The sequence below is a fragment of the Gymnoscopelus braueri genome, assembly GCF_963280865.1.
Source record: "Gymnoscopelus braueri genome assembly, chromosome: 15".
Taxonomy (NCBI): domain Eukaryota; kingdom Metazoa; phylum Chordata; class Actinopteri; order Myctophiformes; family Myctophidae; genus Gymnoscopelus; species Gymnoscopelus braueri.
Window position 1 is genome coordinate 41,400,337 of NC_137620.1, and position 23,787 is coordinate 41,424,123.

Sequence of the window (23,787 nt, forward strand, 5' to 3'; positions counted from 1 at the left end):
ATCCCATGGTCTGGAGGGACGGCAGCGGAGTTGCGTTGCTAGGGAACAGCTTGGGGTCCGAGGTTAGGTCAGGTGAAGTCAAGGCACCCGGTTTAGCTTCTTTTCGTTTGTATTTTACTACTTGCATGTTATTCTGTTGCCTTGTTTTGATCTGTATAGCACTTTGGTTAACCTTGGTCATTTAAAAAAATAAAGAAGATATGTTTAGTTTAGTTTATAGTAGAGAATGGACACGAAACACAACAGGGAGAGAGAGAAAGACATTTGAGTTGAGTTTGTTGATTACTTTTGATGCAGCAATGGTCAATATTATTTTCTTTCTTTCTTTTTCTTTTCTTTTTTTGAGGTATTAATAAAAAGGTCTTAAAAGTCCTTAAATTGGCACTTCATAGAGCACCGAAGTCCTGACGTGACTCGTTCATCCCCAGGTTTGCGGAAGTACTTTGTCTATGGAGAATAACATTGGGTCATCTTAGAATCGTCTCATATAAGAATTGTGGTCCAAAAATAAACACCGCGTGTCGGCGTTATTGTCAGGGAGGGGGTTCTGTATCGTTTATGATAGTCAGTCACTTATATTTGATACAGTCTGTTTCTGGCGAAAATGTAACTAATTCGGCGGAAGTAACATTAGCGTTTTCTCACCGTCAGTTGATGCTTCATATCCATAAGAGTCAACACGCCGGGGTCATTTGTTTATTTTTGGAACACAGTTCTTATTTGACGCGATATTAAATACGTCTATGGGATTCAGAACGGGGGTGGAAAACTGCGAACCAGGTAGACAAACAAAGGATGTGTAAATGACGTCAGACTTCGGCGGTCTATTGTCATCAGGGGAGTGGGGAGGGACCCTGATGACAAAAAATCACGTGGGGGGGGGGGGGGGGGGGGGTCCCAACCCATAGGTTGAGAACAACTGTTCTAGACTGCCAGATACTGCTATATCCAACGAGCTAAAAGTGTGTTGGTGTTGGCATGCTAATGAGCCAGGTGTGTCTCGGCGGAGTAGCCTACAGGCTGGCAAATGTGGGTAGAGGGGTCTTCAACGTTTTCAGGCCAAGGACCCCCTAGCTGAGAGAGATGAAGCAGGGACCCCCTACTCTATATTGTATGAAATTGTGTTTCAGATTAAAGTTTTTTTTTACTTAGTCTGCTCTTTTTTCCCTCTACACCTATAGCCTCTTTGCCAAAAATAGCAGATCTACAAGCTCACAACGCCTCGCAGCGCGAGGCGTTGTGAGCTTGTAGATCTGCTATTTTTGGCCAAAGATCTCCTCACAAAAGAGGATGCTAGCGTTCAAGTGGTTAAGGTAAAAAAAAAGAAATCATATCACACAAAGATTTGGCGGACCCCCTGTAGTAACTCTGAGGACCCCCTAGGGGTCCCGGACCCCCTGTTGAAGACCCCTGCGGTAGAGTGTTCCCTCTTCTTTGGAGGAGGGAGGGGCTGCGCACGTTGTTGCGAACGCGGAAGGAGGCGACCAAGTGGAGCTTACTATGTAACCCTGCTCAGGTTGAGGGTCTGTCTGTCTGTCTGTCTGTCTGTCTGTGTGTCTGTCTGTGTGCATGCACTACCTATGTAGAGGGCGCCAGAGTGCAGGAATTTAGACAATGCTCTGATTTAAATGCAACACCACACACACACACACACACACACACACACACACACACACACACACACTATTCTCTCCCCATTACAGTGAAATAACACGGATTACAAGTCCGTAAATACACAATATTTTCGAGCTGCGTTCGCTTCCAGCGTTCGTGCGTCTTACTTGTGTGTCCTGTCTCAGCCTGGGGTACCACGTTGAGGTGCAATAAAGAATATGAAAAATATTATTTTACATAATCTAAGCGAGAGTTAATTCCCCCCCCCCCTTTATAGAATTATTCCAATGAATAATTCAGTCAGTAATGTGTACTGTGGCCCTTGTACCGAACGGCTCAGTGCAAACTAAGGTATCGTTGAAATGAACAGACGTTTAATTGTGTCTCTTCGCCAGGCAATCGGCTCCTTGACACGGTACCCTCTACCGCTGCAGAACGCCAGAGAGGCCAAGATCCTCCAGAACTTTGGGGACGGAATCTGTAAAATACTGGATGAGAAACTACAGAAGTACTACAGAGAGAACGGTACGAGAGGAATGGAATGAAGAGAGGATGAATGGACGGGATAAAACCTGTGCAGTAGTACCTGGGCAATGTATTGATTATTGTATTGATTTTGTTATACGGTTTATGAGACTATAGAGTTTTGTAGGATTTTGATTTTTGAATATAGTGTTGTCTGTTCCTGGTTTTACACTTAAAAAGCGGCACTATGTAACTTTTTTTAATCAATAAAACGTAATTTTGTCCAATCTGTATGGTAGAGTATGTTAATAACTTATATAATTGGAGTGGTTGTATTTTGTCTCCCTGCTCTTCCATTGAAACGTTTAGATCGTGTCAAAGGTCACGTCTCACCTAGACACAGGATCCATCTGACAGGAATTGTGACCTGATGGTCAAGTTTCAATTTATCCCCTGAGCAAGCAGGCAGGCTCTATTAGGTCAATGGTAAAAAAAAAAATCAGCACTTGCACAGGAAACCGGGTTCAAATCCGGGGTAGAAGAGGAAAGTTACGTTACTTAGTGCAGCTTTAAACTGTATTTATTTTCATTGTAAAAACAAAAAAAAGAAAAGCAGATTTACAAGCTCACAATGTGTCGTGAGCTTGTATATCACTAATCTCTCAAGAACAGATTCTGCAGACATAGAACAAACAGCAGAGGTCGCTGTTTTTCATTTTCAGTTGGATCTGGGTTCCCAGATTGGTATATCACCTATTATAGCTATTTTTACAATACGATATTATCGTCAGAATATCGATATTGAGGTATTTGGTCAAAACTATTGTGATGTTTGAATATTTCCATATCTGCATAGTAAAGTAGTAAAGCATAAATATGTACATTTATGCATGTACTTGATGAACAGTAGTAGTGGTTTGTGCTAGAAAGATCTACCACTACACACTAATGCTGGTGCTACAGATTTAACACTAATAATGTATTTGTAAAATACTAAAAACAACCTTTCTATTAAGCCTCTGATATGACTGTTTATTTATGTATTTACTAGTATTTACTTTAACATTGCACAGATTTGAGGCAAGGTAAGCTAAAAGTAAAAGAGAACAGATTACAGCTGTGAGAGTTGATCTAATCCAGATGATAATCATGCTGCATCCCCTCTCTTCCTTTGCTGTAGGTCCAGACGCTCCAATCCACTCTCTCCCTAAAGGAGCTCCCCCTCCTGGTGGACAGAATAACAACAATCTGGCACCCAACAGAAAGGTAAAGTGTGTGCGTGTGTGTGTGTGTGTGTGTGTGTGTGTGTGTGTGTGTGTGTGTGTGTGTGTGTATCAATGTTGTGTTACGGTGTGGTCGGTCACTTATGAACTCTTCCAATAGATTCTCTTCACAAAACAGAGTGACGAATGGGAGAAAGGAAAGGAGAGCGTACGTACAGCTATGTAATATTTGTATACAAGAGTATACAATATCTACAATTATAACAGGTTGACGTGCTAAGGAAACGGTAAACTATCTCTGCTGCTGGCTTGATGTGTCTTGTCACCATCTGTCACAAAACAATTAACTGTTACACCCTTAGTATACTTTGAGGTTGTGTGCGGCATTCTACACTCACAACTCATTTAGGTTTGCTGCTGAAAAAAAGATGTGTCCTTGTCCATGTGAAAGCTTTATTCCGTTTCCTCCATGATGTGACGGGTCTATCATTGCAGAAGAATGCCCCATCGAATGGAGGGAAGGAGAAAGGAGGTGATGGGAGCAAGAAGAAGAAGAGGGAATACAGTATGTTCCCCAGAAGAGGTCTGGGGGCTACGCGGTCCTCATCGCCCTCTACAGACACAACCAGGTACACCTGTTCTCACTCCTACTCGCTCCATTCAGTGCTTACATGTGTATATATACATATCCATTTGTAAATAAATCAGAGGTGGACATTTTCTTAACTGCTTAAGATACTTGAATAAAACCTATCCCCCGCAAATCAAACCCTGGGCTTTTCCACAGAGATGAACAATGCAGTGCTCCAGGCTGTGACTGCAAGGTCACATTCTGTCTCCCATTTTCTCTTCTAATTTTGGACACAATACCTTGTAGAGACTGATGTACAAATAGATTGAAAAATTGCTAATTTAACATCAACTGTCTGGTACTAATGGAAGGATAAACACTGTTTATATTATTGTATGGTGAAAATATTGATATAGGTAGGCTATTGGTGTATAGTATTATATAGAACTCTACTGATATTACAGAATACCAAAACGTAATACTGGTGAGGAGAAACTGTTCTGCTGAAGAAGGTACCAGCATTGAACAAAGCTCAGCAATAAGTGAGCAAGTTGATTGTCTTTCACATGGAAACTTTCATTATGTGACACAGAGTTATTTGGGGGATTGAACGTAAAGTCTAACCCCACTGTTTACTTTTCCTGTCTGACTGACTGTTTAGTATCATTTAATCTAATCTAATCTAATCTCATCTCTCCAGATCCCAGGTAGTAAAGGCTATATGTTGAAGTTGGAACTTCAAGCAGAGGCCCAGCATCTCTGTGAGAAGTCATTCACTGTGGTGCGTGGGTTACACACACACACACACACACACACACACACACACACACACACACACACACACACACACACACACACACACACACACACACACACACACACACACACACACACACACACACACCTTGCATACATGTATAAACTTCCCTAGTAAAATATAAAAATGTACACCCGCCTCATTTTGTCTCTTTCTCTCTGCAGCCAGATTTAGGTAGTAAATACACAGCCTGGTCATCAGTCGGCACCCTGGTTCTCAAGAACCTTGTTCTGAAGACTCACAATCCTGCAAGGTATGGAGAAAACATAAACACACACACACACAGACACCCCTACACACACGTTCAAGAAGTGCACACACTCCTTTGAGGTGCATCAGAGGTAGTCACAGAGCCGAGTTGTCTGCGCGGCACTCGGTGCTGTGCTATGAGCTTATATATCTGCTATTTTTTAATAGCCAAAGAAATCTAAAATGACACGGATGCGTTCCCAGTCTTAATGGGTTAAAGAATAAATATCAATGAAATAAAGTGGGAAAATAAATACTCTCCCTTTCCCTCTCTCTCTCTCTGTGAGGTATTCTCTCACAGAGCAGGGCATGGCTTTAGCAGAGCGACTGGAGGCCGGGGAACCAGGAACCAACGCAGCACAGGAGAGAGGGAGGGGCGGAGAGAAGGAGGACATGATGAATGAAGGAGAGGACGAGGAGCAGGGAGACGAAGAAGAGGAAGGAGGCGGAGCAAAAGTTGTAGACCTAACACTTGAAGATGAAGAGGAGGAAGAGGAGACGGCGGACAGATTATGGTGAGTGTTTTTAAAAAATTGGGTTGTGTAGTTACCTTGCCATGATGTAACTCCAAAGGTGGGCAAGAAATTAAAAACAATTGCTCCATTGATTAGAAATTGATAATTCAAAATATGCTCCTCATTGACTTACATTGTACGGTAAAACTGCTCTCAAAGTCACTCTTTTAGCACAAAAACAAAAGCAAAAAAAGTTGATTCAGACAATATAGAACATCACCAAACCCAGTACAGTTTTTTTTTTAATGAAAATGTCAACTTCCTGTTGATTTTGCCATTTTTAATAAGTAGAAAACCCGGACTGGATCGGCGGATCCGGATCCAGATCTTCAAATAGTAAAATCAACAGGAAGTTGACATTTTTATTAAAAAAACAAACAGTACTGGGTTTGGTGATGTTCTATATTGTCTGAATCAGCTATGTTTGGGTTCATTTATGTGCTAAAAGAGTGACTTTGAGAGCTGTTTTACCGTACAATGTAAGTCAATGAGGAGCATATTTTGAATTATCAATTTCTAATCAATGGGGCAATTATTTTTGATTTCTTGTCCACCTTTGGAGTTACATCATGGCAAGGTAACTACACAACCCAAACCTCTACCAAAGTGGTCTTACCCTTTAAAAGGATCCCCGGCTAATAATACCTTAATACATTAAAATTGCCCTCTATAACTAAAATTAAAAACACCTTTATTTATTTTAGATATAGTTCATCTTTCACTCAATAGGGACAACTCCAGTCGCAAGTTGATGATGTCATTTGTCCATGTGTGGTCTAGCGGCTCTAGCCCTATGGAATGTATGGAATGCATTTGCTAATAAGTTTAAAATTAAAAATATTGCTTTGATGCTCATATTTACATTAGGAAATAAGAAGTTGTTTTTTATTAAGGGATGCTAAGAACATTCCTTAGGGCTGGACCACACATGGACAAATTACATCATCAACTTGCGACGGGCGTTGTCTCCCTTGTGTAAAAGATGAACTATTTATTAAAAAAAAAAAAATGTTAAGGTGTTTTTTTATTTTAATTATAGAGGGCAATTAGAATATATTAAGGCATATTTGGCTCATTAGCCAGGGATCCTTTTAACAGCAGGAAAATTAGATTGGCTCTAGTATTGCAGATGTCCTTCCTACTTGAGTCGACTTTAAGTAGATCACACACTATTACTTGTTTAGCCCCACAGAGAGGCCTGGCGCTTTCACCCAGCTTAGGAGTGAGGTGGCTGGGCTGAGCTGTCCAGGGAGGTCCCAGGCTCCAGAGACGACAACCAGGAGGCCGGAGGTAGCATGTCTCCTACCCGGCAGATATGACATTATCCTCTGTGTCGACTTCATCGAAACAACTGGGTAAGAGAAGTGAGACTAGGATTAATAATACATGCAATTTATGTAGCGCTTTTCTAGATACTTAATGTCGCTTTACAAAACAAAACAAACAACTTGATTAACATAAATAACTAGTTAAAAGGGTAAAAAGGAAAAAGAATTGTACAAATTAAAATGTAAAAAAGGGGATTTGAATTAGATGGGGAATGCAAGTCTGAAGAGGTGGGTTTTGAGGGTGGTTTTAAATGAGGCGAGGATGGGGGCAGATTTAAACATTTTACATTCAAAACTTGATACATTTACTGTATCTGTGTGCCCAGACCTGCGGCCACTGTCGCAAAATTGCTTGCTCAGGGGTGGGACTGTCGGGTCTCTTCTCTACATGTAAAGTGTCTTGAGACAACTTGTTGTGATTTGACACTTTAATCAAATTGAATTGAATTGAATTGAAATTGAATAGACCTGGATGTAATTCTACATAATAAGAGGAAACAATGTACAAGAGTTGGTGCTTTGCTAGATGTACAGCAGGGGATCCTCAAGGGTCTATTTTAGAACCGATGTTATATATTGATGATCTCCCTCAAGCATGTCCACATTTTAGCATCAGCCAAACTGACTGCTACAGTATAATGAACAAAGTGTCAGATTGGTTTTCTATTCACAGCGAGGACCAATAAATCAGTTAATCCTGAGATCTAATTAACGGTTAAGTCGTCACTTCTGTGACACACGTTAAATACTGTATCTAGGCAGGTAATTGACACAAACTTGTCTTTTAAAAAAACAGACAAAAACAAAAAAGTTAGTAGACGAGAGTCACAGCAGTGTTGAGTATGACACAAGCAAAATCACTGTGGGTATGTATGGTCAATACCTTTGTTGTTTCACACTAACTGTGTGTGTGTGTGTGTGTGTGTGTGTGTGTGTGTGTGTGTGTGTGTGTGTGTGTGTGTGTGTGTGTGTGTGTGTGTGTGTGTGTGTGTATAGTGGCAAAACAGGAGCGAAACAGGAGTTGGTCAAAGAGCTTCAGAGGAACGGCGTAACCTTCGACGTCAGGAAGTTAAACATCGGAGACTTCCTGTGGGTGGCCCGGGAGAGGGTCGCACCTGTACCAGGTAGCCCATGCAAAATGCTACTTTATTATCGACCTTTCTCTGTCCTAGCAACACACTCTCACGGGATCTAGCACCAGCAAAACATTGGGCGTTCACGAGATCAGACGGCACCCGTTTTTGTTTACCATTTCGCCTCTAGTGGCTCCAATTGGGATGGCGTATTATTTAATAATTTAATCTATATTTTGATAAATTGGTTGTAATTGTAGAATAAATAATGAATGAGAGGCCTTGCTTGTGTTGCTGTCCACAGGTCAGCTGCGTGCTCCTCCTAGCAGAGAGCTGGTTCTGGATTACATCATTGAGAGGAAGAGGATAGATGACCTGTGTGGAAGCATCATCGATGGACGCTTCAGAGAACAGAAGGTGTGTAAGAGTGCGTGTGAATTTACTTTACCTGTCTCAGCTTGTTTATTCTCCAAATTATTGTAGTGAATTAACGGCAAGTCTCTCAGTCTTTCTCATGTCTCTATCTCTCTGTCGCTCTCGGTCTCTCTGTCTCTATCTCTCCGTCCCTCTGTCTGTCTCTCTCTCTCTCCGCAATGATCAGTTTCGTCTGAAGAGGTGTGGTCTGCATAAACCCATCTACCTAGTGGAGGAGTGTGGCGCTGCAGCATCTCACCTGAGTATACCTGAGAGCACTTTACAACAAGCTATTATCAACACACAGGTACACACACACACACACACACACACACACACACACACACACACACACACACACACACACACACACACACACACACACACACACACACACACACACACACACACACACACTCACTCAGTTTAAATGAATTGTGAATGAATTGTCTCTTGAAAAGACAACACATGTGAATGTATTTCTGCGTGTGTGGATATGTTTGCTTGTATGGACATGTTTGTGTGTGTGCGCGCACACGTGTGTGTGTGTGTGTGTGTGTGTGTGTTAGGTGGTGGACGGTTTCTTTGTGAAGAGAGTTCAGGATGTGAGGGAGTCTGTAGCCTACTTGACTGTCATGACCCGATACCTGACCAAACTGTACCAGGTAAAACACACACACACACACACACACACACACACACACACACACACACACACACACACACACACACACACACACACACACACACACACACACACACACACACACACGCACACACACACACAGTAAGTAACATTACAGAATATTTCTCTCACGTGTACACATAATTTTTTATTAATAGTTACTAATGTATGGTAAGCGACATATTCCTTTTGAAAAGTTAAAGTTGACTTCTCTAAATACATACACAACAGCTTGTGTATAGTTTATACAGGGTATCTGTCCATTTTTAAAGTGACAATTTAAGGACTTTAAAGACCTTTTAAATACCTCTAAAATGAAAATTAAAACATAGCATTACTGCGTAAAAAGTGATCAACAAACTATACCGTATAAAATGGTCAAACATTGGCCAAATATTACCTGACAAAGAGACAGAAAATGTGAAAATAGTCAATCTACAAGCTCAGAGAGGCGTTGTGAGCTTGTAGATCTGCTTGTCCCCCAGGCGGGAGTTGAATCATATTCTTTTCATTAACTTTACTTCATTTACACCGACTCGTGTTTTCTTCAAAATACATGTGAGCACTGTGGCTGCAATCTCTATTGCAGAGTGTTTTAGTCTTATTTTGAAGAATGTTTATCCTTCTGTTTCTGTCTCTGTAAACGTTGTCTCCATGTTTAGATGATGTTTGATACAGGATGTGAAGATAGATGTTAAAATCTGACATGAAAGGACTGACTGTGTGTGTGTGTGTGTGTGTGTGTGTGTGTGTGTGTGTGTGTGTGTGTGTGTGTGTGTGTGTGTGTGTGTGTGTGTGTGTGTGTGTGTGTGTGTGTGTGTGTGTGTGTGTGTGTGTTTGACTATTAAAAACTATTTGTCTCTCCATCGCCCTCCAGGTGGCGCTGCAGAGCCGGCACCGGGCAAGTCCATCCATCACATGCGTCAGTTCCACTCCCACCATAACCTGCTGAGCTTGCCTCAGCCCCCCCCCCCCCTCGGACAGCAGCGGCAGCTCCTCCAGGCTCCAGGCCCCCGACTCGGAGCGCCAGCCCCAGGACGGGAGGCCCCCCATGGGCTCCACGCTGAGCTTCTCCCTGGTGGGCGGCGGGGGCTGCTCCGCCGCCGAGAACAGCATCTGGATCAAGCAGGCGGCGCCCCAGGAGAAGGAGGAGAGCAAGCCCTCCTCCGCCGCCATCACCAACTTCTGGGACTTTTTCACCGGGAAGGGCTTGTCCGGGTCCGAGACCATCGTATGATGGAGAGGGAGAGGATGAAGGAAGAGAGAGAAAGAGGGAGAGGGGGAGAGAGAGAGTGTGCGTGCGTGCGTATGTGGTTGTGCACATGTGTGCACATGTATGTGTGTGTGTGTGTGTTTGTGTGTGTGTGTGTGTGTGTGTGTGTGTGTGTGTGTGTGTGCACACACGTGCGTGCATGCGCGTGTGTGCGTGCGTTGACTTGTGGAAATTAAATTGGGAACTGAGTGAAGTTTCTCTTCACTTATAATCTATAAGTGAAGAGAAAGACAAAAAGGAAGGAGAAGGAAAAGTCTAACATTTGCCCTTAGAAACATTATATTAACCACATGAACCCTAGCGTCCCCTTTCGGGGCATGTCGTAAAAAGCTGATCTACAAGTTCACAGCGTGTCTGTAGAATAATCTATTATTATGATGTAACGGTGGCGTTTGTATTACCTGCACATGTGGCCTTCTAGCCGCTAGAACTAAATATCCTTCTGAAAATAAGATACAGGAAGGCGCTAGAATCTAGCGCCTTCCTGTATCATATTTTCAGAAGGATATTTAGTCATAATAATAAGTACAAATATATACAATTCTAAAAACTACAGCTCTGACCTAGAGTGTTGAAATCAGGGGACTTTGCACATGTCACATGAGAGTCACATGAGAGTGTTGAGAGGGTTGATTGATTAGGTCAGATAAGGAGCTGGGGTACAGTGGCCATTGTTATAGAATAGTGCTAAAGCCTGTGTTTCCAATACACAAGTCACATGATTAATCAACGGAAGGTTTCACCCACATGGGTAGACCAACCCATATAAATAGAGTGGATGCTTGCTGAACAGGAGTGTGTTCTGCATGCATCAGTGTTACTTGTGACCAGGGTGTTATTGCTGTGTTTGTCATTTTCCATTATGAGCGCCGAGGGACTGACGGTAAGAATTTAGAGCGTGTTTACACAGCGATAAATGTTTATATTTCTGATATGTTTTATAGTTGTGTGTGTGAATATCTCATGTCAGTAAGTCGTTGTGTTGTTCTTTGTGTTACCTCTCTTTACTTCCAGGGTGTGATGAAGCTGAGCAGTACAGGAGGTCAGCAGTCTTCTGCCTCTGCTGCTCTGCTGTACGCCGGTCCAGCAGACGTGGCCTGTGATTTCTGCACCGGAGCCAGACCTCACAAAGCTCTCATGTCTTGTCTGGTGTGTCTGGTCTCTTACTGTGAGACTCACCTCCAGCCTCACTACAATGTTCCTGCGTTGAAGAAGCACAAGCTGGTCCCAGCCACCAACAAACTGCAGGAGAAGATGTGCTCCAGTCATGACAAGCTGATGGAGGTGTTCTGTCGCACAGACCGCCAGTGTATCTGCTATCTGTGCACCATGGATGAACATAAGGGCCATGACACGGTGTCAGCTGCTGCAGAGAAGGCAGAGAAACAGGTAGGACCACGATCACTTGAAGATAAATCATAAGAGAGATCATGTTTTAAATATAGAAGCAGAACTAAATGATCATGTCAGAGACATTAAAAGCGCAAACCAGGGTGTTGTACAATAACAAGTATTAAAGGATGAAGTACACTCCTTTTGGACCCAATGAAAAACAGACGCAATTGATCACTTTTCATAATGGTAACCCATTAAATCTGGGAATGCATCTGTGTCATTTTAGATTTCTTTGGCTATTCAAAAATAGCAGATACACATGCTCATAGCGTGGCACCGAGTGCAGCGCTATGAGCTTGTAGATCTGCTCATTTTGAAAAATCGTGAAGATTTGTGCAAATCTTTGAATACATATTTCTTAAAGCGAACATTTGTAACTGTCAAATGTCTCAACAAATGTCTTAATTATCTGAAAAACTATCGTTGCTATATCAGTGGCACTCAAACCTTTTCTTGTCAAGGACTCCCCAAAATGTTGTTTTAGGCCGCCGATCCCCATCAAAATATGTTGTTCCAGGGACCCCCAGAAGCAAAGATTTGAGTTAAACATGTTGTTTCCAAAAATGTATTCAAAGATTTGTACAAATGTTAAAGATTTTTCTAAAATAGCAGATCTACAAGCTTGTAGATCTGCTTTTTTTTTAATAGCCAAGTTATAAAAATAATTGTTATAGCTAAAATCTAAAATGACACAGATGCGTTCCCAGATTGAATGAGTTAATTCATCTTGCCCCTGCAAAAGTGTATTTTGAGGAAGTTACAAAGTTGATTTAAGATGATGTGTGGATCCAAATCTCACTTGTTTTGACCTCGTATCCTGTATGAGTTCTCTTTCTCCTGATTGGATAGAATTGGTAGCCCGACTTGAAAATGTGCTTTGTTTACAAGCCAAACTGTCTCTTCCTGTTTCTTGCAGAAACAGCTGGTGACAATGCAGGAGGAAGTCCAGCAGAAGATCCAGGAGAAAAAGAAGGAGCTGAAAGACCTTAGACGGGTCATGGAGGCCCTGAACGTGAGCTGATGTTATGATAATAGTTCTTGTTCTTGTGTTTACTGTGATGCTACTGTATATGGATGAGACAGTGCCTTGTGTCATCAGAAGCACTAAAGAAGTGGTTCTCACACCTTTTCATGTCAAGGACCCCCAATTAATATGTATTTGGCTGCAGACCCACATTTGAAAATATTTATGTGCCAGCAATCCACATATAAGATTTGTGTTGTTAAAATGTTACAAAGTTATTCAAATGTTTTCACATTCTATCAAGATGTTCTTGAAAATAGCAGATCTACAAGCTCACAACGCGTCACGACGAGTTCGCCATGTGTTGTGAACTTGTAGAATTTTAGGCTATTTTAAGTGGTTAAACAGATTTTTTTTTGTTTTGGTTGGTTAAACAGATGTTGATGGTATATTAACATATTTTTGGGGGGACCCCCTGGAACCCCCTGAAGGACCCCTGGGGGTCCCTGCACTAAAGTACCCAGAATGACAGTAAAGAACAGTGACAGTAAAGAATCCATCATATCATGGAACTTCTGGAATGGCCAACAATACTTATGTTGTGACTGAATGTATTCCCCACAAAGTTCTACACTTACATGAGAACTTATAACCAAGAGTTTCTTTCTTCCTTTCGGCGTGTGTGTGTGTGTGTGTGTGTGTGTGTGTGTGTGTGTGTGTGTGTGTGTGTGTGTGTGTGTGTGTGTGTGTGTGTGTGTGTGTGTGTGTGTGTGTGTGTGTGTGTGTGTGTGTGTGTGTGAAGCAGAGCTCTGCAGAAGCAGCAGTGGAGGCCAGTGACAGGATCTTCAGTGAGATGATGGTCTCCATTGAGAAAAGACGCAGTGAGCTTAAAGAACTGATCAGAGATCAGCAGCAGACTGCAGTGGCTCAGACTGAGGCTCTCCTGAGGCAGCTGGAGGACCACATGGAGCAGCTGGAGAGGAGACATGCTGACCTGGAGGAGCTGTCCAACACTGATGACATCATCACTTTCATTCAGGTTCCACACATGGCATTTTTGGTTTTGACTCATTTAGGAGAAATCAGCTTCATATTTCATCTCTTTCATCTCATTCCATCATGTCATATTATTATTACATCATAGATATTACATAACATGACATTATTAATGTTGGTAGTTAGTTACTAATACTAACATAGTTGCTAGATACAGTAGTTGTAGAGTACAGACCACAATAATATTGTCAGAATTAGGCCTGCCACAATTATTAGAGATAATCACAATTATTTTCCACAATTGTCATAATTGTAAACATTTTCCAAAAATAGCAGATCTACAAGTTCAGCTTCTGAGCTTGTAGATTGTCTATTTCCACTATTTTGTCAAATATTTTGAAAGTATAAAATTATTCAATATCTGCCCACAATTTGTGTTCATAGATTGGAACGGAAATGTATATTTTTATTGATATGCTCAATACCAAAAACACAATCACATTGTTAATCGCAATTATTTGAATGAGAATTAGAGACAAATTAAATCATCATTTGTGTGCGTGTGTGCGCGCGCGCGCGTGCGTGTGTGCGTGTGTGTTTGTGTGGTCAATGTACCAATTTATTGATCTCTTGGTTTAATGATCTTCCATCCCTGTCTATACTGGTTTACTTGTCTCTCTCCAGAGTTTCCAGTCTCTCTCCAGTTCCAGTGGATCTCCAGTCTCACCCAGTGTGGTCATCTGTCCTGTGAGGTCCTTCACAGATGTGATTGATGTGGTGTCTGGTCTGAGAGACCAACTAGACAACATCCTGAAGACAACTTGGCCAGAGATATCAAAGAGAGGTGAGATTTAAATGTGTTTCTTGTTTTTCTAACCAGCCATCATAGTAAACATGGATTGATGAAGTCAGAAGGCAACTGGAGATATTTGAACTGGAGCAGACTGATGGTACACAGGTTGGCTGTCTGTCAGATTGGACAGAAACATTGAAGAATTTAAGCAAGAATATTTCTCAAAGGAGAGGTTAGGGTCAGATTTAAATGTCTTTATTGTGTTTTAACCGGCCCCTATACTGTACAGTACATTTCTAAGTGTTGAAACAGTTTGTACAGGTGGAAGTATGTCTGGGAAGGCTACTAAAGACTGTAGTATGGCGGGCAGTAGATTAGTGTGACCTGTGTTTCATGTCACCCGCTACAGTATATAAATGCACCATTTAATATTTATTATTATTTATTATCATTTTTATTATATTTTCGTTCTTAATAATGATCTTGAGGAGTTCTCTCTCCTGATTGAATGAAATGTGTAACCCACCTGAAAATGTATTTTCTGAAGAGCTGGGGAGACAGCTGTTACTGAACAAACACTATATAATAGCAATGATTACTATCAAGCTATAATAGCTTGGACTTTTTGACAAAACCCTTGGAACTTCAGTTTAATCCATTCTTCAGTATGATGTCTGTCATAATATGCTATATATGTGACTGTGCCTTTAAGAGAGCTACGTTACGACACTGCCGTAAAGCAGGTCTGTTGTTGTCTTTTACGTCAGTCGTATGTTTTTACATGCCCGTGAAGTCAGCAGTAAAGTCTATTGGATTTGACCCTTTGTGTGGACATTAAAATCCTTTACAATGTCATGATGACCTTTACTGTTTTCTTGTGTCTCCAGTTGATGTTTTACATCCAGCGGAGCCTCAGACCAGAAAGGACTTTTTACAATGTGAGTCCATGTTGATGCAGGTTCTGAACGTTGAAGTTTCATTCTGATATGTTGTTATTTAAAGCTCTAATGAGTTTGATCTGAGAGACTAACTCTAAACACAATAAGGTTCATGAGGTTTGATTTTTCTTTTGTCGTGTGTTCTCACAGATTCCTCTCCTCTGTCTCTGGACATGAACACAATAAGCAAAAAGCTCTCCCTGTCAGAGGAGAAGAGGAAGGTGACTTTAACATTTCAACAACAACCTTACCCTGATCATGCAGAGAGATTTACTATCTGTCAGGTGATGTGTACAGAGGGTCTGTCTGAACGTTGTTACTGGGAAGTAGAGTGGAGTGGTGAAGAGGTTTTTATAGCAGTCTGTTATAAAGACGTCAGCAGACAAACCTACTTTGGAGACAATGATAAATCCTGGGGTTTACAGTGCTCTGATAAAAACTACCTGTTCAAACACAACAATGTTGACACTAACGTGTCAGGGCCTTTCTCCTCCAGAGTGGGGGTGTACCTGGACCACAAGGCAGGTACTCTGTCCTTCTACAGTGTTTCTGACACAATGACCCTCCTACACACAGTTCAAACCACGTTCACACAACCTCTCTATCCAGGGATATTGCTTTATGGGAACAATGGAGATAGAGCAGAGCTGTGTAAGACATGGTAGACATGTTAAGAATACTGATGATGATACTCAGTTAAAAACGTAGTTTTCTTCATTTGATGATAGATTTTCTCTTCTAGATAAAGCATGTGTAAGAATGATGTGTACAGTATACTACACCATCATGATCAATCAATCCATTGTGTTCCGCTCATTGCATTTCTTTAATAAGCCTGCTGCAGACAATCATTATACAGTATGCCCTGTTATCTTGTTGATATTACTACAGAGCCCTCTGTCAGTCTGTGTACATTGGTTATACTAAATGTAGTGGTTCTCAAACTGTGGGTAGGGACCCCCAGGAGGTCCCCAAATGATATTTTGCTTAATGTGCAACATTGTTTTCTCACTCAACAGTAAACAAACCTACAAACATACCGTACATACATGTATAGTGTATGTATAATGTATACAGAGTACATTTCTAAAGTGACAATTTAAGGACTTTTTAAGACCTATTGAATACCTCTAAAATGAGACATTACTGTGTCAAAAGTAATTAACAAACTATACTATAGAAAAATATTACCTGACAAAGAGAGAATTTGTGAAAATAGCCGATCTACAAGCTCACTGTGAGCTTGTAGATCTGCTGTTTTCACAATATTGATGAAGTCAAACTAAATGTAATGCCTCAACTCCTGCAATTCCAAGTGCTTGTCAGGGTGGCTGGTCCCCAGTTCAAATACGATTAAGTTTGAGAACCACTGCTGTAATGTCTTCCTCCTCAATGTGTCAATAGGGTATTGTGTGTCAAGAGTTAATCGCTTATAAAAACATTTTAATGTGATGAACAATGTTTTTACCCCATTTTGTAAATACAGTAGAAACCTCGGAGTCCTTCAAACAGTTACACACTTATGAAGCCATGTTAAAAACAAAAGAGGGGGGGAAAGCTTCTGTACTTTCTTTAATATCTACAAGCTCACGACTTATCTGGCAAAATGACAAAATTGTTTCAATTCATATAAAGGTAATCATTATGTTTTCATTCTTTACTTAATTTACACTGACTTGGTTTTTTTTCAAAATAAATGTCAGTCTGCAACCTCTAACAGTGTTTTAGTCTGATTTGAAGAATGTTTCTGTCTCTCTGTGAAAGTTGTCTCCATGTTTAGATGACGTTTTATACAGGATGTGAAGATAGATGTTAACCCATTAATACCTGGAACTGTGTCATTTTTTTATTTGAGCTAAAAAGCATTATTTTACACTTTAGGCTATTCAAAAATAGCAGATCTACAAGCTCATAGCGCGGCACCGAGTGCCGCGCTACGAGCTTGTAGATCTGCTATTTTTGAAAATTCCTGAAAATGTGTGCAAATCTTTGAATATATATATATTTTTAAGCGAACATTTTTAACTCAAATCTTTGCTTCTGGGGGTCCCTGGAACAACATATTTTGATGGGGGTCCGCGGCCAAATACATACCATTTTGGGGGTCCTTGATATGAAAAAGATTGAGCACCACTAATATAGAAACATTTGTTTTTTCAGAATACTGTTGGGATTTAGGAGACATGTAGAATCGGCTTCAGGTCTCAATGGGTTAAAAGAGTCTGAGGACTGAGAGGACAAGACCAATATCTGATTAATTCTGTGTGTGTGTGTGTGTGTGTGTGTGTGTGTGTGTGTGTGTGTGAGAGAGAGAGAGCTTGTAGATCTGCTATTTCCACTATTTTTGAAAATGTGCAGCATTGTCTCTTCAAAGCCCAGAACACATTGAATATGAAACATTCAACACTATAGTAACTGAACCCAGATTACCAAGTCATACAATAACATTGTGATTCAACAATACAATGAGAACCCCTGAACTGAAAGTGACTGGAGTTAGTTTCTGTCCCTCCCTGAAATCACTTCAATATGATTGATAACAATAAATAAATAATGTTTAAGTGATTTTTTTTCTTTTGCTGTTTTACAAAAACAAATATAAAACAGTGTAACCGTGTCAGTCACACCACAAAGTAGGGCATTATTTCATGAACAAAATCCTATAAAGGTTTTCTGCATAACAGCATCAATATACAGTATTTTTTGGCAGTTTGAATGTGAGCTGGAACAAGCCTCATGATACGTGTAAGAGAGGAATGTACTGAATCACACTGATAGTAAACACATTTTACCCAATAAATTATATTTATAAGATGTGCTCCAATACTTTTCATGTCATAGTCCTTTTCAAGAGCAGTGGACCTCTATTGTTATTAGCAAGAGATTAATCAAACACTATACTTTTGGGTTGATATTGCCCTCAAACTAAATATTGTACATAATCATTATAGTCAGGGGATATTAGTATTTTCCAATCTTGGAATAAATTCCTTACCAAAACAAATCTTCACCAATGTGTTTGTAAAGGTGTCTAGTAACACATCTCATAAAGACTGAAATGCAGTTTCCCTAGGAGAATTTTTGACAGCTGCTGAAAGTTGGGGAACCCACCATAACCTTGGTTAAAAAAGAAATTAAAAAAATTAAAATAAAATTTAATTCTGTTTTAAGTAGCATGTGAGGGGTCAAACTAGGGTGTTTTTATGATTCTGAATCCATTGCAAGCATTTGTTTGGCACCAAAACCACTCCTTGGGCTAAAAACGGCCATAGCCATCCTTTTCCAGGTATACTTTTTGTGTAAAAAGCCCATTGAGATTGGGCCGTTTTTAGCCCAAGGAGTGGTTTTGGTGCAAACAAAAATGCTGTCATGTAAGTATGGGGAAAATAACAAAATATGTGATAAATATGAAAAAGCTGCTCCTGTGGAAAGGTTATTATATATTTATTTACTTATATTGACCCTATAAACAATTTAATATAGGTATGGTTTTGCCCACTCTTTCGATAATGAAATCTTCTCTGGCTCATGGACTAATATGGATATATGACTGACACTAACTGACATCACGTTGGTGACACCAGGACAGCAGCCAGCCACCGGTATAAAGGCGACGGAACTCCCTGCTTACATCAGCGACCTCGAGCGACATAAACTCCTTCCAGAGAGATAAGCATCAACACAACTCATCAGTAGTTGGTTTCCACCAACTAAAGCATCACATATCGGTTTTACCAACTACTTGCCTGGGAGGAGTCTCAGCAGCTGAAATCTTGAATTAACAGGGTCTTTATGTATTAAGAGTTAGTATTTGAGTGTATTTGTGTATTTATGTTCCTTGTATTATACTGTATGTATTAGTCACCTTTAGTAATAATGTAAATAGGGCACAGATACGGATTCAGTTGTACTAAATTATGCTAAATTATGCTCTTTTTTAAATTAGATCTTTTGACCACAGCTTAAAAGAACCATATAAATTAATACAAGACGACTCCGACTTTTGTGATGTTAAATAAAAAGAACTGGCTTGGAAATTCCTCTCTCCATGCAAATGTTTTTTCCAACAGAGTAGTCAAGAATATACTACAACTGCTATGCTGCTGGCCATGTAGTGGTATGAAGTGACACATTTTATATTTCTGTAATAAAGGCTCACAAACAAGAGAAGTGTGTTTCTCGTTATTTATTCAAATACACTTGAGTACACTTATGAGAGGTCACAGTCAACCTCAGAGTCTCAGGCTGAAGGAGTAAACTCTCTAGAGCGAGATGTCCCTTTATGGAAGATCTACCCACAGCATAGCTGAACAACACAATGAACGACGTGAATGAAAGAAGGACAAGAGTATAAGCCAAGTTCAGCAAGTGCACAGGCCTATATTCAGATGATAAGTCTTTGGTCGCCTATCGGATGTCTGACTTGCCGAGAGATCGGCAGAAAGGCCTTATTGTTCATATGCGATAGCTCTTCAGTAAATGCACTTGAACGTTATGCAAGTTGAAAGTTACAACGCATTGTGACTTGGGGTGACGTTCCTCTTTAAACAAACAAAAGTCATTATGAAAATCTTATTTATTAACCACAAAAAAAACAAAAAGAAGCTGGGCGGGCAATCTTTGTCCTACCGTCCAACCAACAGTCTGGGACGGCGCCTGTCAGCAGGGGGTTTTGAACGGGGAGGAGTAGGTGGACCTCACTAGCAGGTGAACAGGTGGACCTCACTAGCAGGTGAACAGGTGGACCTCACTAGCAGGTGAACAGGTCAGGTGGACCTCACTAGCAGGTGAAAAGGTGGACCTCACTAGCAGGTGACCCTAGCAGGTGACCAAATTAGGCAACATGCCAATTTAGAAAAAAAAAAAAACATAATATTTAGCGGCGCCTGCGGCTGCCTCTCCGACCTCCCCGGGTATGAAGGCCTGTGGTGCGGCTCCTTGGAGACGAGTCTGACGTGGACGTGGATGTGGACGTGTCCGACGGACTACTGGATGTATCCGTCGTGCTCAGGTTAGCCCTTGACCTGAGAGACCTGAGGGGTGACTCGGTTGTCTTGAGGGTGGGTTCAGGGGCTGAGTTCCGGTCCATTGTATCAGCCACTGGAGCCGAGTTGTGGTCCATTACATCAGGCCCTGAGGCTGAGTTTTGGTCCATCATATCAGCCACTGGAGCGGAGTTTTCGTCCTTTATATCAGCCACTGGGGCTGACTTCTGCTGCATCACGTCAGCCACCGGAGCTGAGCTGTTGGACGTGGACGTGTCCGACACACTACTGGATGTATCTGTATATGTGGTCAGGTTAGCCCTTGACCTGAGAGACCTGAGGGGTGACTCGGTTGTCTTAAGGGTGGGGTCAGGGGCTGAGTTAGTGTCCATCATATCGGCCACTGGAGCTGAGCTGTTGTGCGTCATATCAACCACTGTGGCTGAGCTGTTGTGCATCATATCAACCACTGTGGCTGAGCTGTGCTGCAGCATATCAGCAACTGGGGCTGAGAGATGCTGCATCATACCAGCCACTGGAGCTGAGCTGTTGTGCAACATATCAGAAACTGGGGCTAAGAGGCGCTGCATCATACCAACCACTGGGGCTGAGCTGTTGTGCATCATATCAGCAACTGGAGCTGAGCTGCTGTGCGTCACACCAGTCACTGGAGCTGAGCTGTTGGGCATCACATCAGCCCCTGGGGCTGAGCTGTGCTCCATCACATCTGCCATTCGTTCCAAGCTCCGGCCGATGGACTGCAACACAGGAAACATGCGGCTCTCCATCCGACGGAGCTGACTGACGATGCTCCGCCGGGTATCCACCAGTTCCACCTGCAGCATGTCGAACCGGGCACGCTGAACGTTGAAGAATCCTCGCCTCCGGGCTCGGACGCGGCGGGCACCCCTGCTGCCGCGCGGCGGCGTGGCTGTGGTGGAACACGATTGTCTCTCGTCGTCTCCTTCCTGTTCGCTGTCGTCTTCTGTCTCCCCAGGTTGTTCTGCGGGTGCTAGTGTGACAAGAGAATTTGGTGAATTTAATTGAAGAAGACATTTAAACTTCATTTGTTTTGAGCTATCGCAGCAATAAGGAGTAAACACAGCTGAAACTAATCACATTAGTTGTTTTTTAGTTTTTGTGTGGCATGTATCTGTACAGGAGTTGTTCATGCTAGTACACAGTAACAACTAAATCAGGGGTCGGCAACCTTTTTGACATGAAGTGCCATGTTTTTATTTTCAACATTATGTTAAATTATGACACCATATCAAAATGTAATATTTCCAACAGATTTTGATTGTCCATAAATATAACAACCTTTTTTCTTCTTCTTCTGAACTGTTTTCTTTCACATCAGGACATTGTAATGATCAGTAGACTCACCTATCTCCCCTCCCCAGTCAAGAGTTCAGAGTTCGAATGAATGTAGAATTATGTGCGGGTTGTAATTTGCATACAGATGCGAGGGGACTTCAATGAATTGACTAAATTGTTTTTAATATCTTATTTTAAACCAAAAATCGTCCCTCTCACACTTATGCCAGTGTGGTCACCCTCCCCTGTGCCAGTGTTGGCACCCGTGCCTAAGGTTGCCTACCCCTGACATAAATGAAACAAGCCCAGGATTTATTAACTTCAGCTGCATATTTATATTCATACATCCCAATGGTGCTTTACCTGGAAATCCGATCTCTCGCCTTCCAACCCCCTCGACAGCCTCGGGTGGGAGGAGGGCAGATTCTGCAACGTCCTCAGAATCTGTGGGATTCTGGGAGACGGCGGTGGGACCCCCTCTGGTCGATCCGTCCGGTCTCCTGTTCACGGGCACCTTTCTCTTGCCTATGCGCTTCACATCCTTGAACCTCTTCCTGCTCTGGGTAACGAGGGTCCTCTGAGGGGCCTTTCCCCGGGCTGCTTGGGCGTCACTGCACATAGTGTGAAGTCTGGCCTGCACCTCCCGTGTCTGGACGTCGGTCGCATGACTTTCCTGCAATGTTGTGGATAATCGCCATGGTTACATACTGTATGTGGGGCATAAAAGGGAATGTGCTGCCGTCTTGTGTCAGGCTCAACAGCCTGACACAAACCTCAAAAAGCAAATTATTTTCCAAAAGAATATTTTTATATGTTTATGCCTGCTGTACTGTTTCTATTCTGCTGCTGTGTTACACTTCTGAACCAATCAGTTGCACTGCTCATGAACCTGTTCTGCGACTCATTTACAAAACCGCGTATAATATTAACAGAATAGAATACTAGCAGTGGTGGAAAATGTACTCATATCTTTTACTTGAGTAAAAATATCAATACGTAGAAATACTCTGTCCGGAATTCTAAATTTACTTGAGGAAAAGTACAAAAGTATTGGTATCAAAATGTATTTAAAGTACCAAAAGTAGAAAGTACTCATTATGCAGAATGTCCCATTTCACAAGTTTTCAAATGTATAAAAATCTTATAAAAATAGCAGATCCATAAGCTCACAATGTGTCGCATCACAGCACATTGCGAGCTTGTACATCGGTTATTTTCAAATGGCCGAAATGTATATAGGGATGAAGTGGTTAATGTATGCTTTGTAATAATAATCAAAATCTACAAAGTAACTATCTACAAATTTATGTTTTTTTTTCAAGTTATGGTTTCTTATATAGGGCTATGCACATGTGTCATGTGACACTGGCCAATCACAGTCCTGAATAGATTGTGATTGGCCAATCACGGTGCAGGATAATTGTACAAATTTCCAAACCTCAAATAAAATAGAGACGTACAATTGCATAAAAAGAATAAAGGTAAAAATGAAAATGTAATAAAAGAACATAAAAGTGTCAGCAGGCACATAAACTACAATCGATTATGACAATCCAGCATATTCCATTAACCACATGAACCCCAGCGTCCCAATTATATACTGGGCATGTTATATAATAGGGGACCATTTGGTGAAAATTGCCAAACATTCGTTGTAAGCTTGTAGATCGGCTATTTTCAGCAAAGACATTTGGTGTCGAGGGAAGAAAGGAGGAGACCAAGTATAGACCCCTGGGGAACTCCAACTCAACTAAGTATATAGGATTGAAGTAAAGCCAATAAACTGAATACACAAACATGCAGTGTCATACATACCCGACTTCAGTGACAGATGTGACTGGCTGTCAGTGTTGGTCATGTGACCCAGCATGGTTTTCACCACCTCATCAGCAGACGACACCTGAGTGAGTGACAGAAACAGAAGTGTAATGGAGAAAGACAATAGAATAGAATATACAAAAATGAATAGCCATTGGGTTTCATTAAATGTATTACAAATAGACAATATGCAATGAGCTCGCAATAAAAAAAAGCTTGGGGCGGCTGAACTGGTAACGATTTCTACAAGCTGATTTTGGAGTTTAAGGTCACACAATCTCATTGGCTAACCGCTGGCTAAACTTATACCTAATCTTAATCATTGTACTTTTACTCATTGTAATGCCTAACACA

The 23,787-nt window shown here is 41.4% G+C and overlaps 1 protein-coding gene and 1 pseudogene across 2 annotated transcripts in view; both read left to right on the top strand.

Annotated features, from left to right (window-relative positions):
- Positions 1-5: 5 nt before the first annotated feature.
- Positions 6-23,787, top strand: part of LOC308101575 (crossover junction endonuclease MUS81-like) — a 121,575-nt pseudogene continuing 97,793 nt past the window's right edge. The window contains exons 1-12 of the transcript in view: positions 6-62; positions 2,010-2,139; positions 3,260-3,345; positions 3,798-3,931; positions 4,574-4,654; positions 4,855-4,943; positions 5,227-5,454; positions 6,639-6,809; positions 7,779-7,906; positions 8,160-8,272; positions 8,457-8,576; positions 8,839-8,934. The product of the transcript in view is annotated as a crossover junction endonuclease MUS81-like (transcript). The remainder of the gene's footprint in view (positions 63-2,009; positions 2,140-3,259; positions 3,346-3,797; positions 3,932-4,573; positions 4,655-4,854; positions 4,944-5,226; positions 5,455-6,638; positions 6,810-7,778; positions 7,907-8,159; positions 8,273-8,456; positions 8,577-8,838; positions 8,935-23,787) is intronic.
- Positions 10,006-18,921, top strand: LOC308102145 (uncharacterized protein; the record flags this gene model as incomplete). Its single annotated transcript, XM_080451747.1, has 4 exons — positions 10,006-10,185; positions 12,539-12,634; positions 13,392-13,625; positions 18,898-18,921. 4 exons carry the CDS (start codon positions 10,006-10,008, stop codon positions 18,919-18,921), a joined length of 534 nt encoding a protein of 177 aa, XP_080307873.1.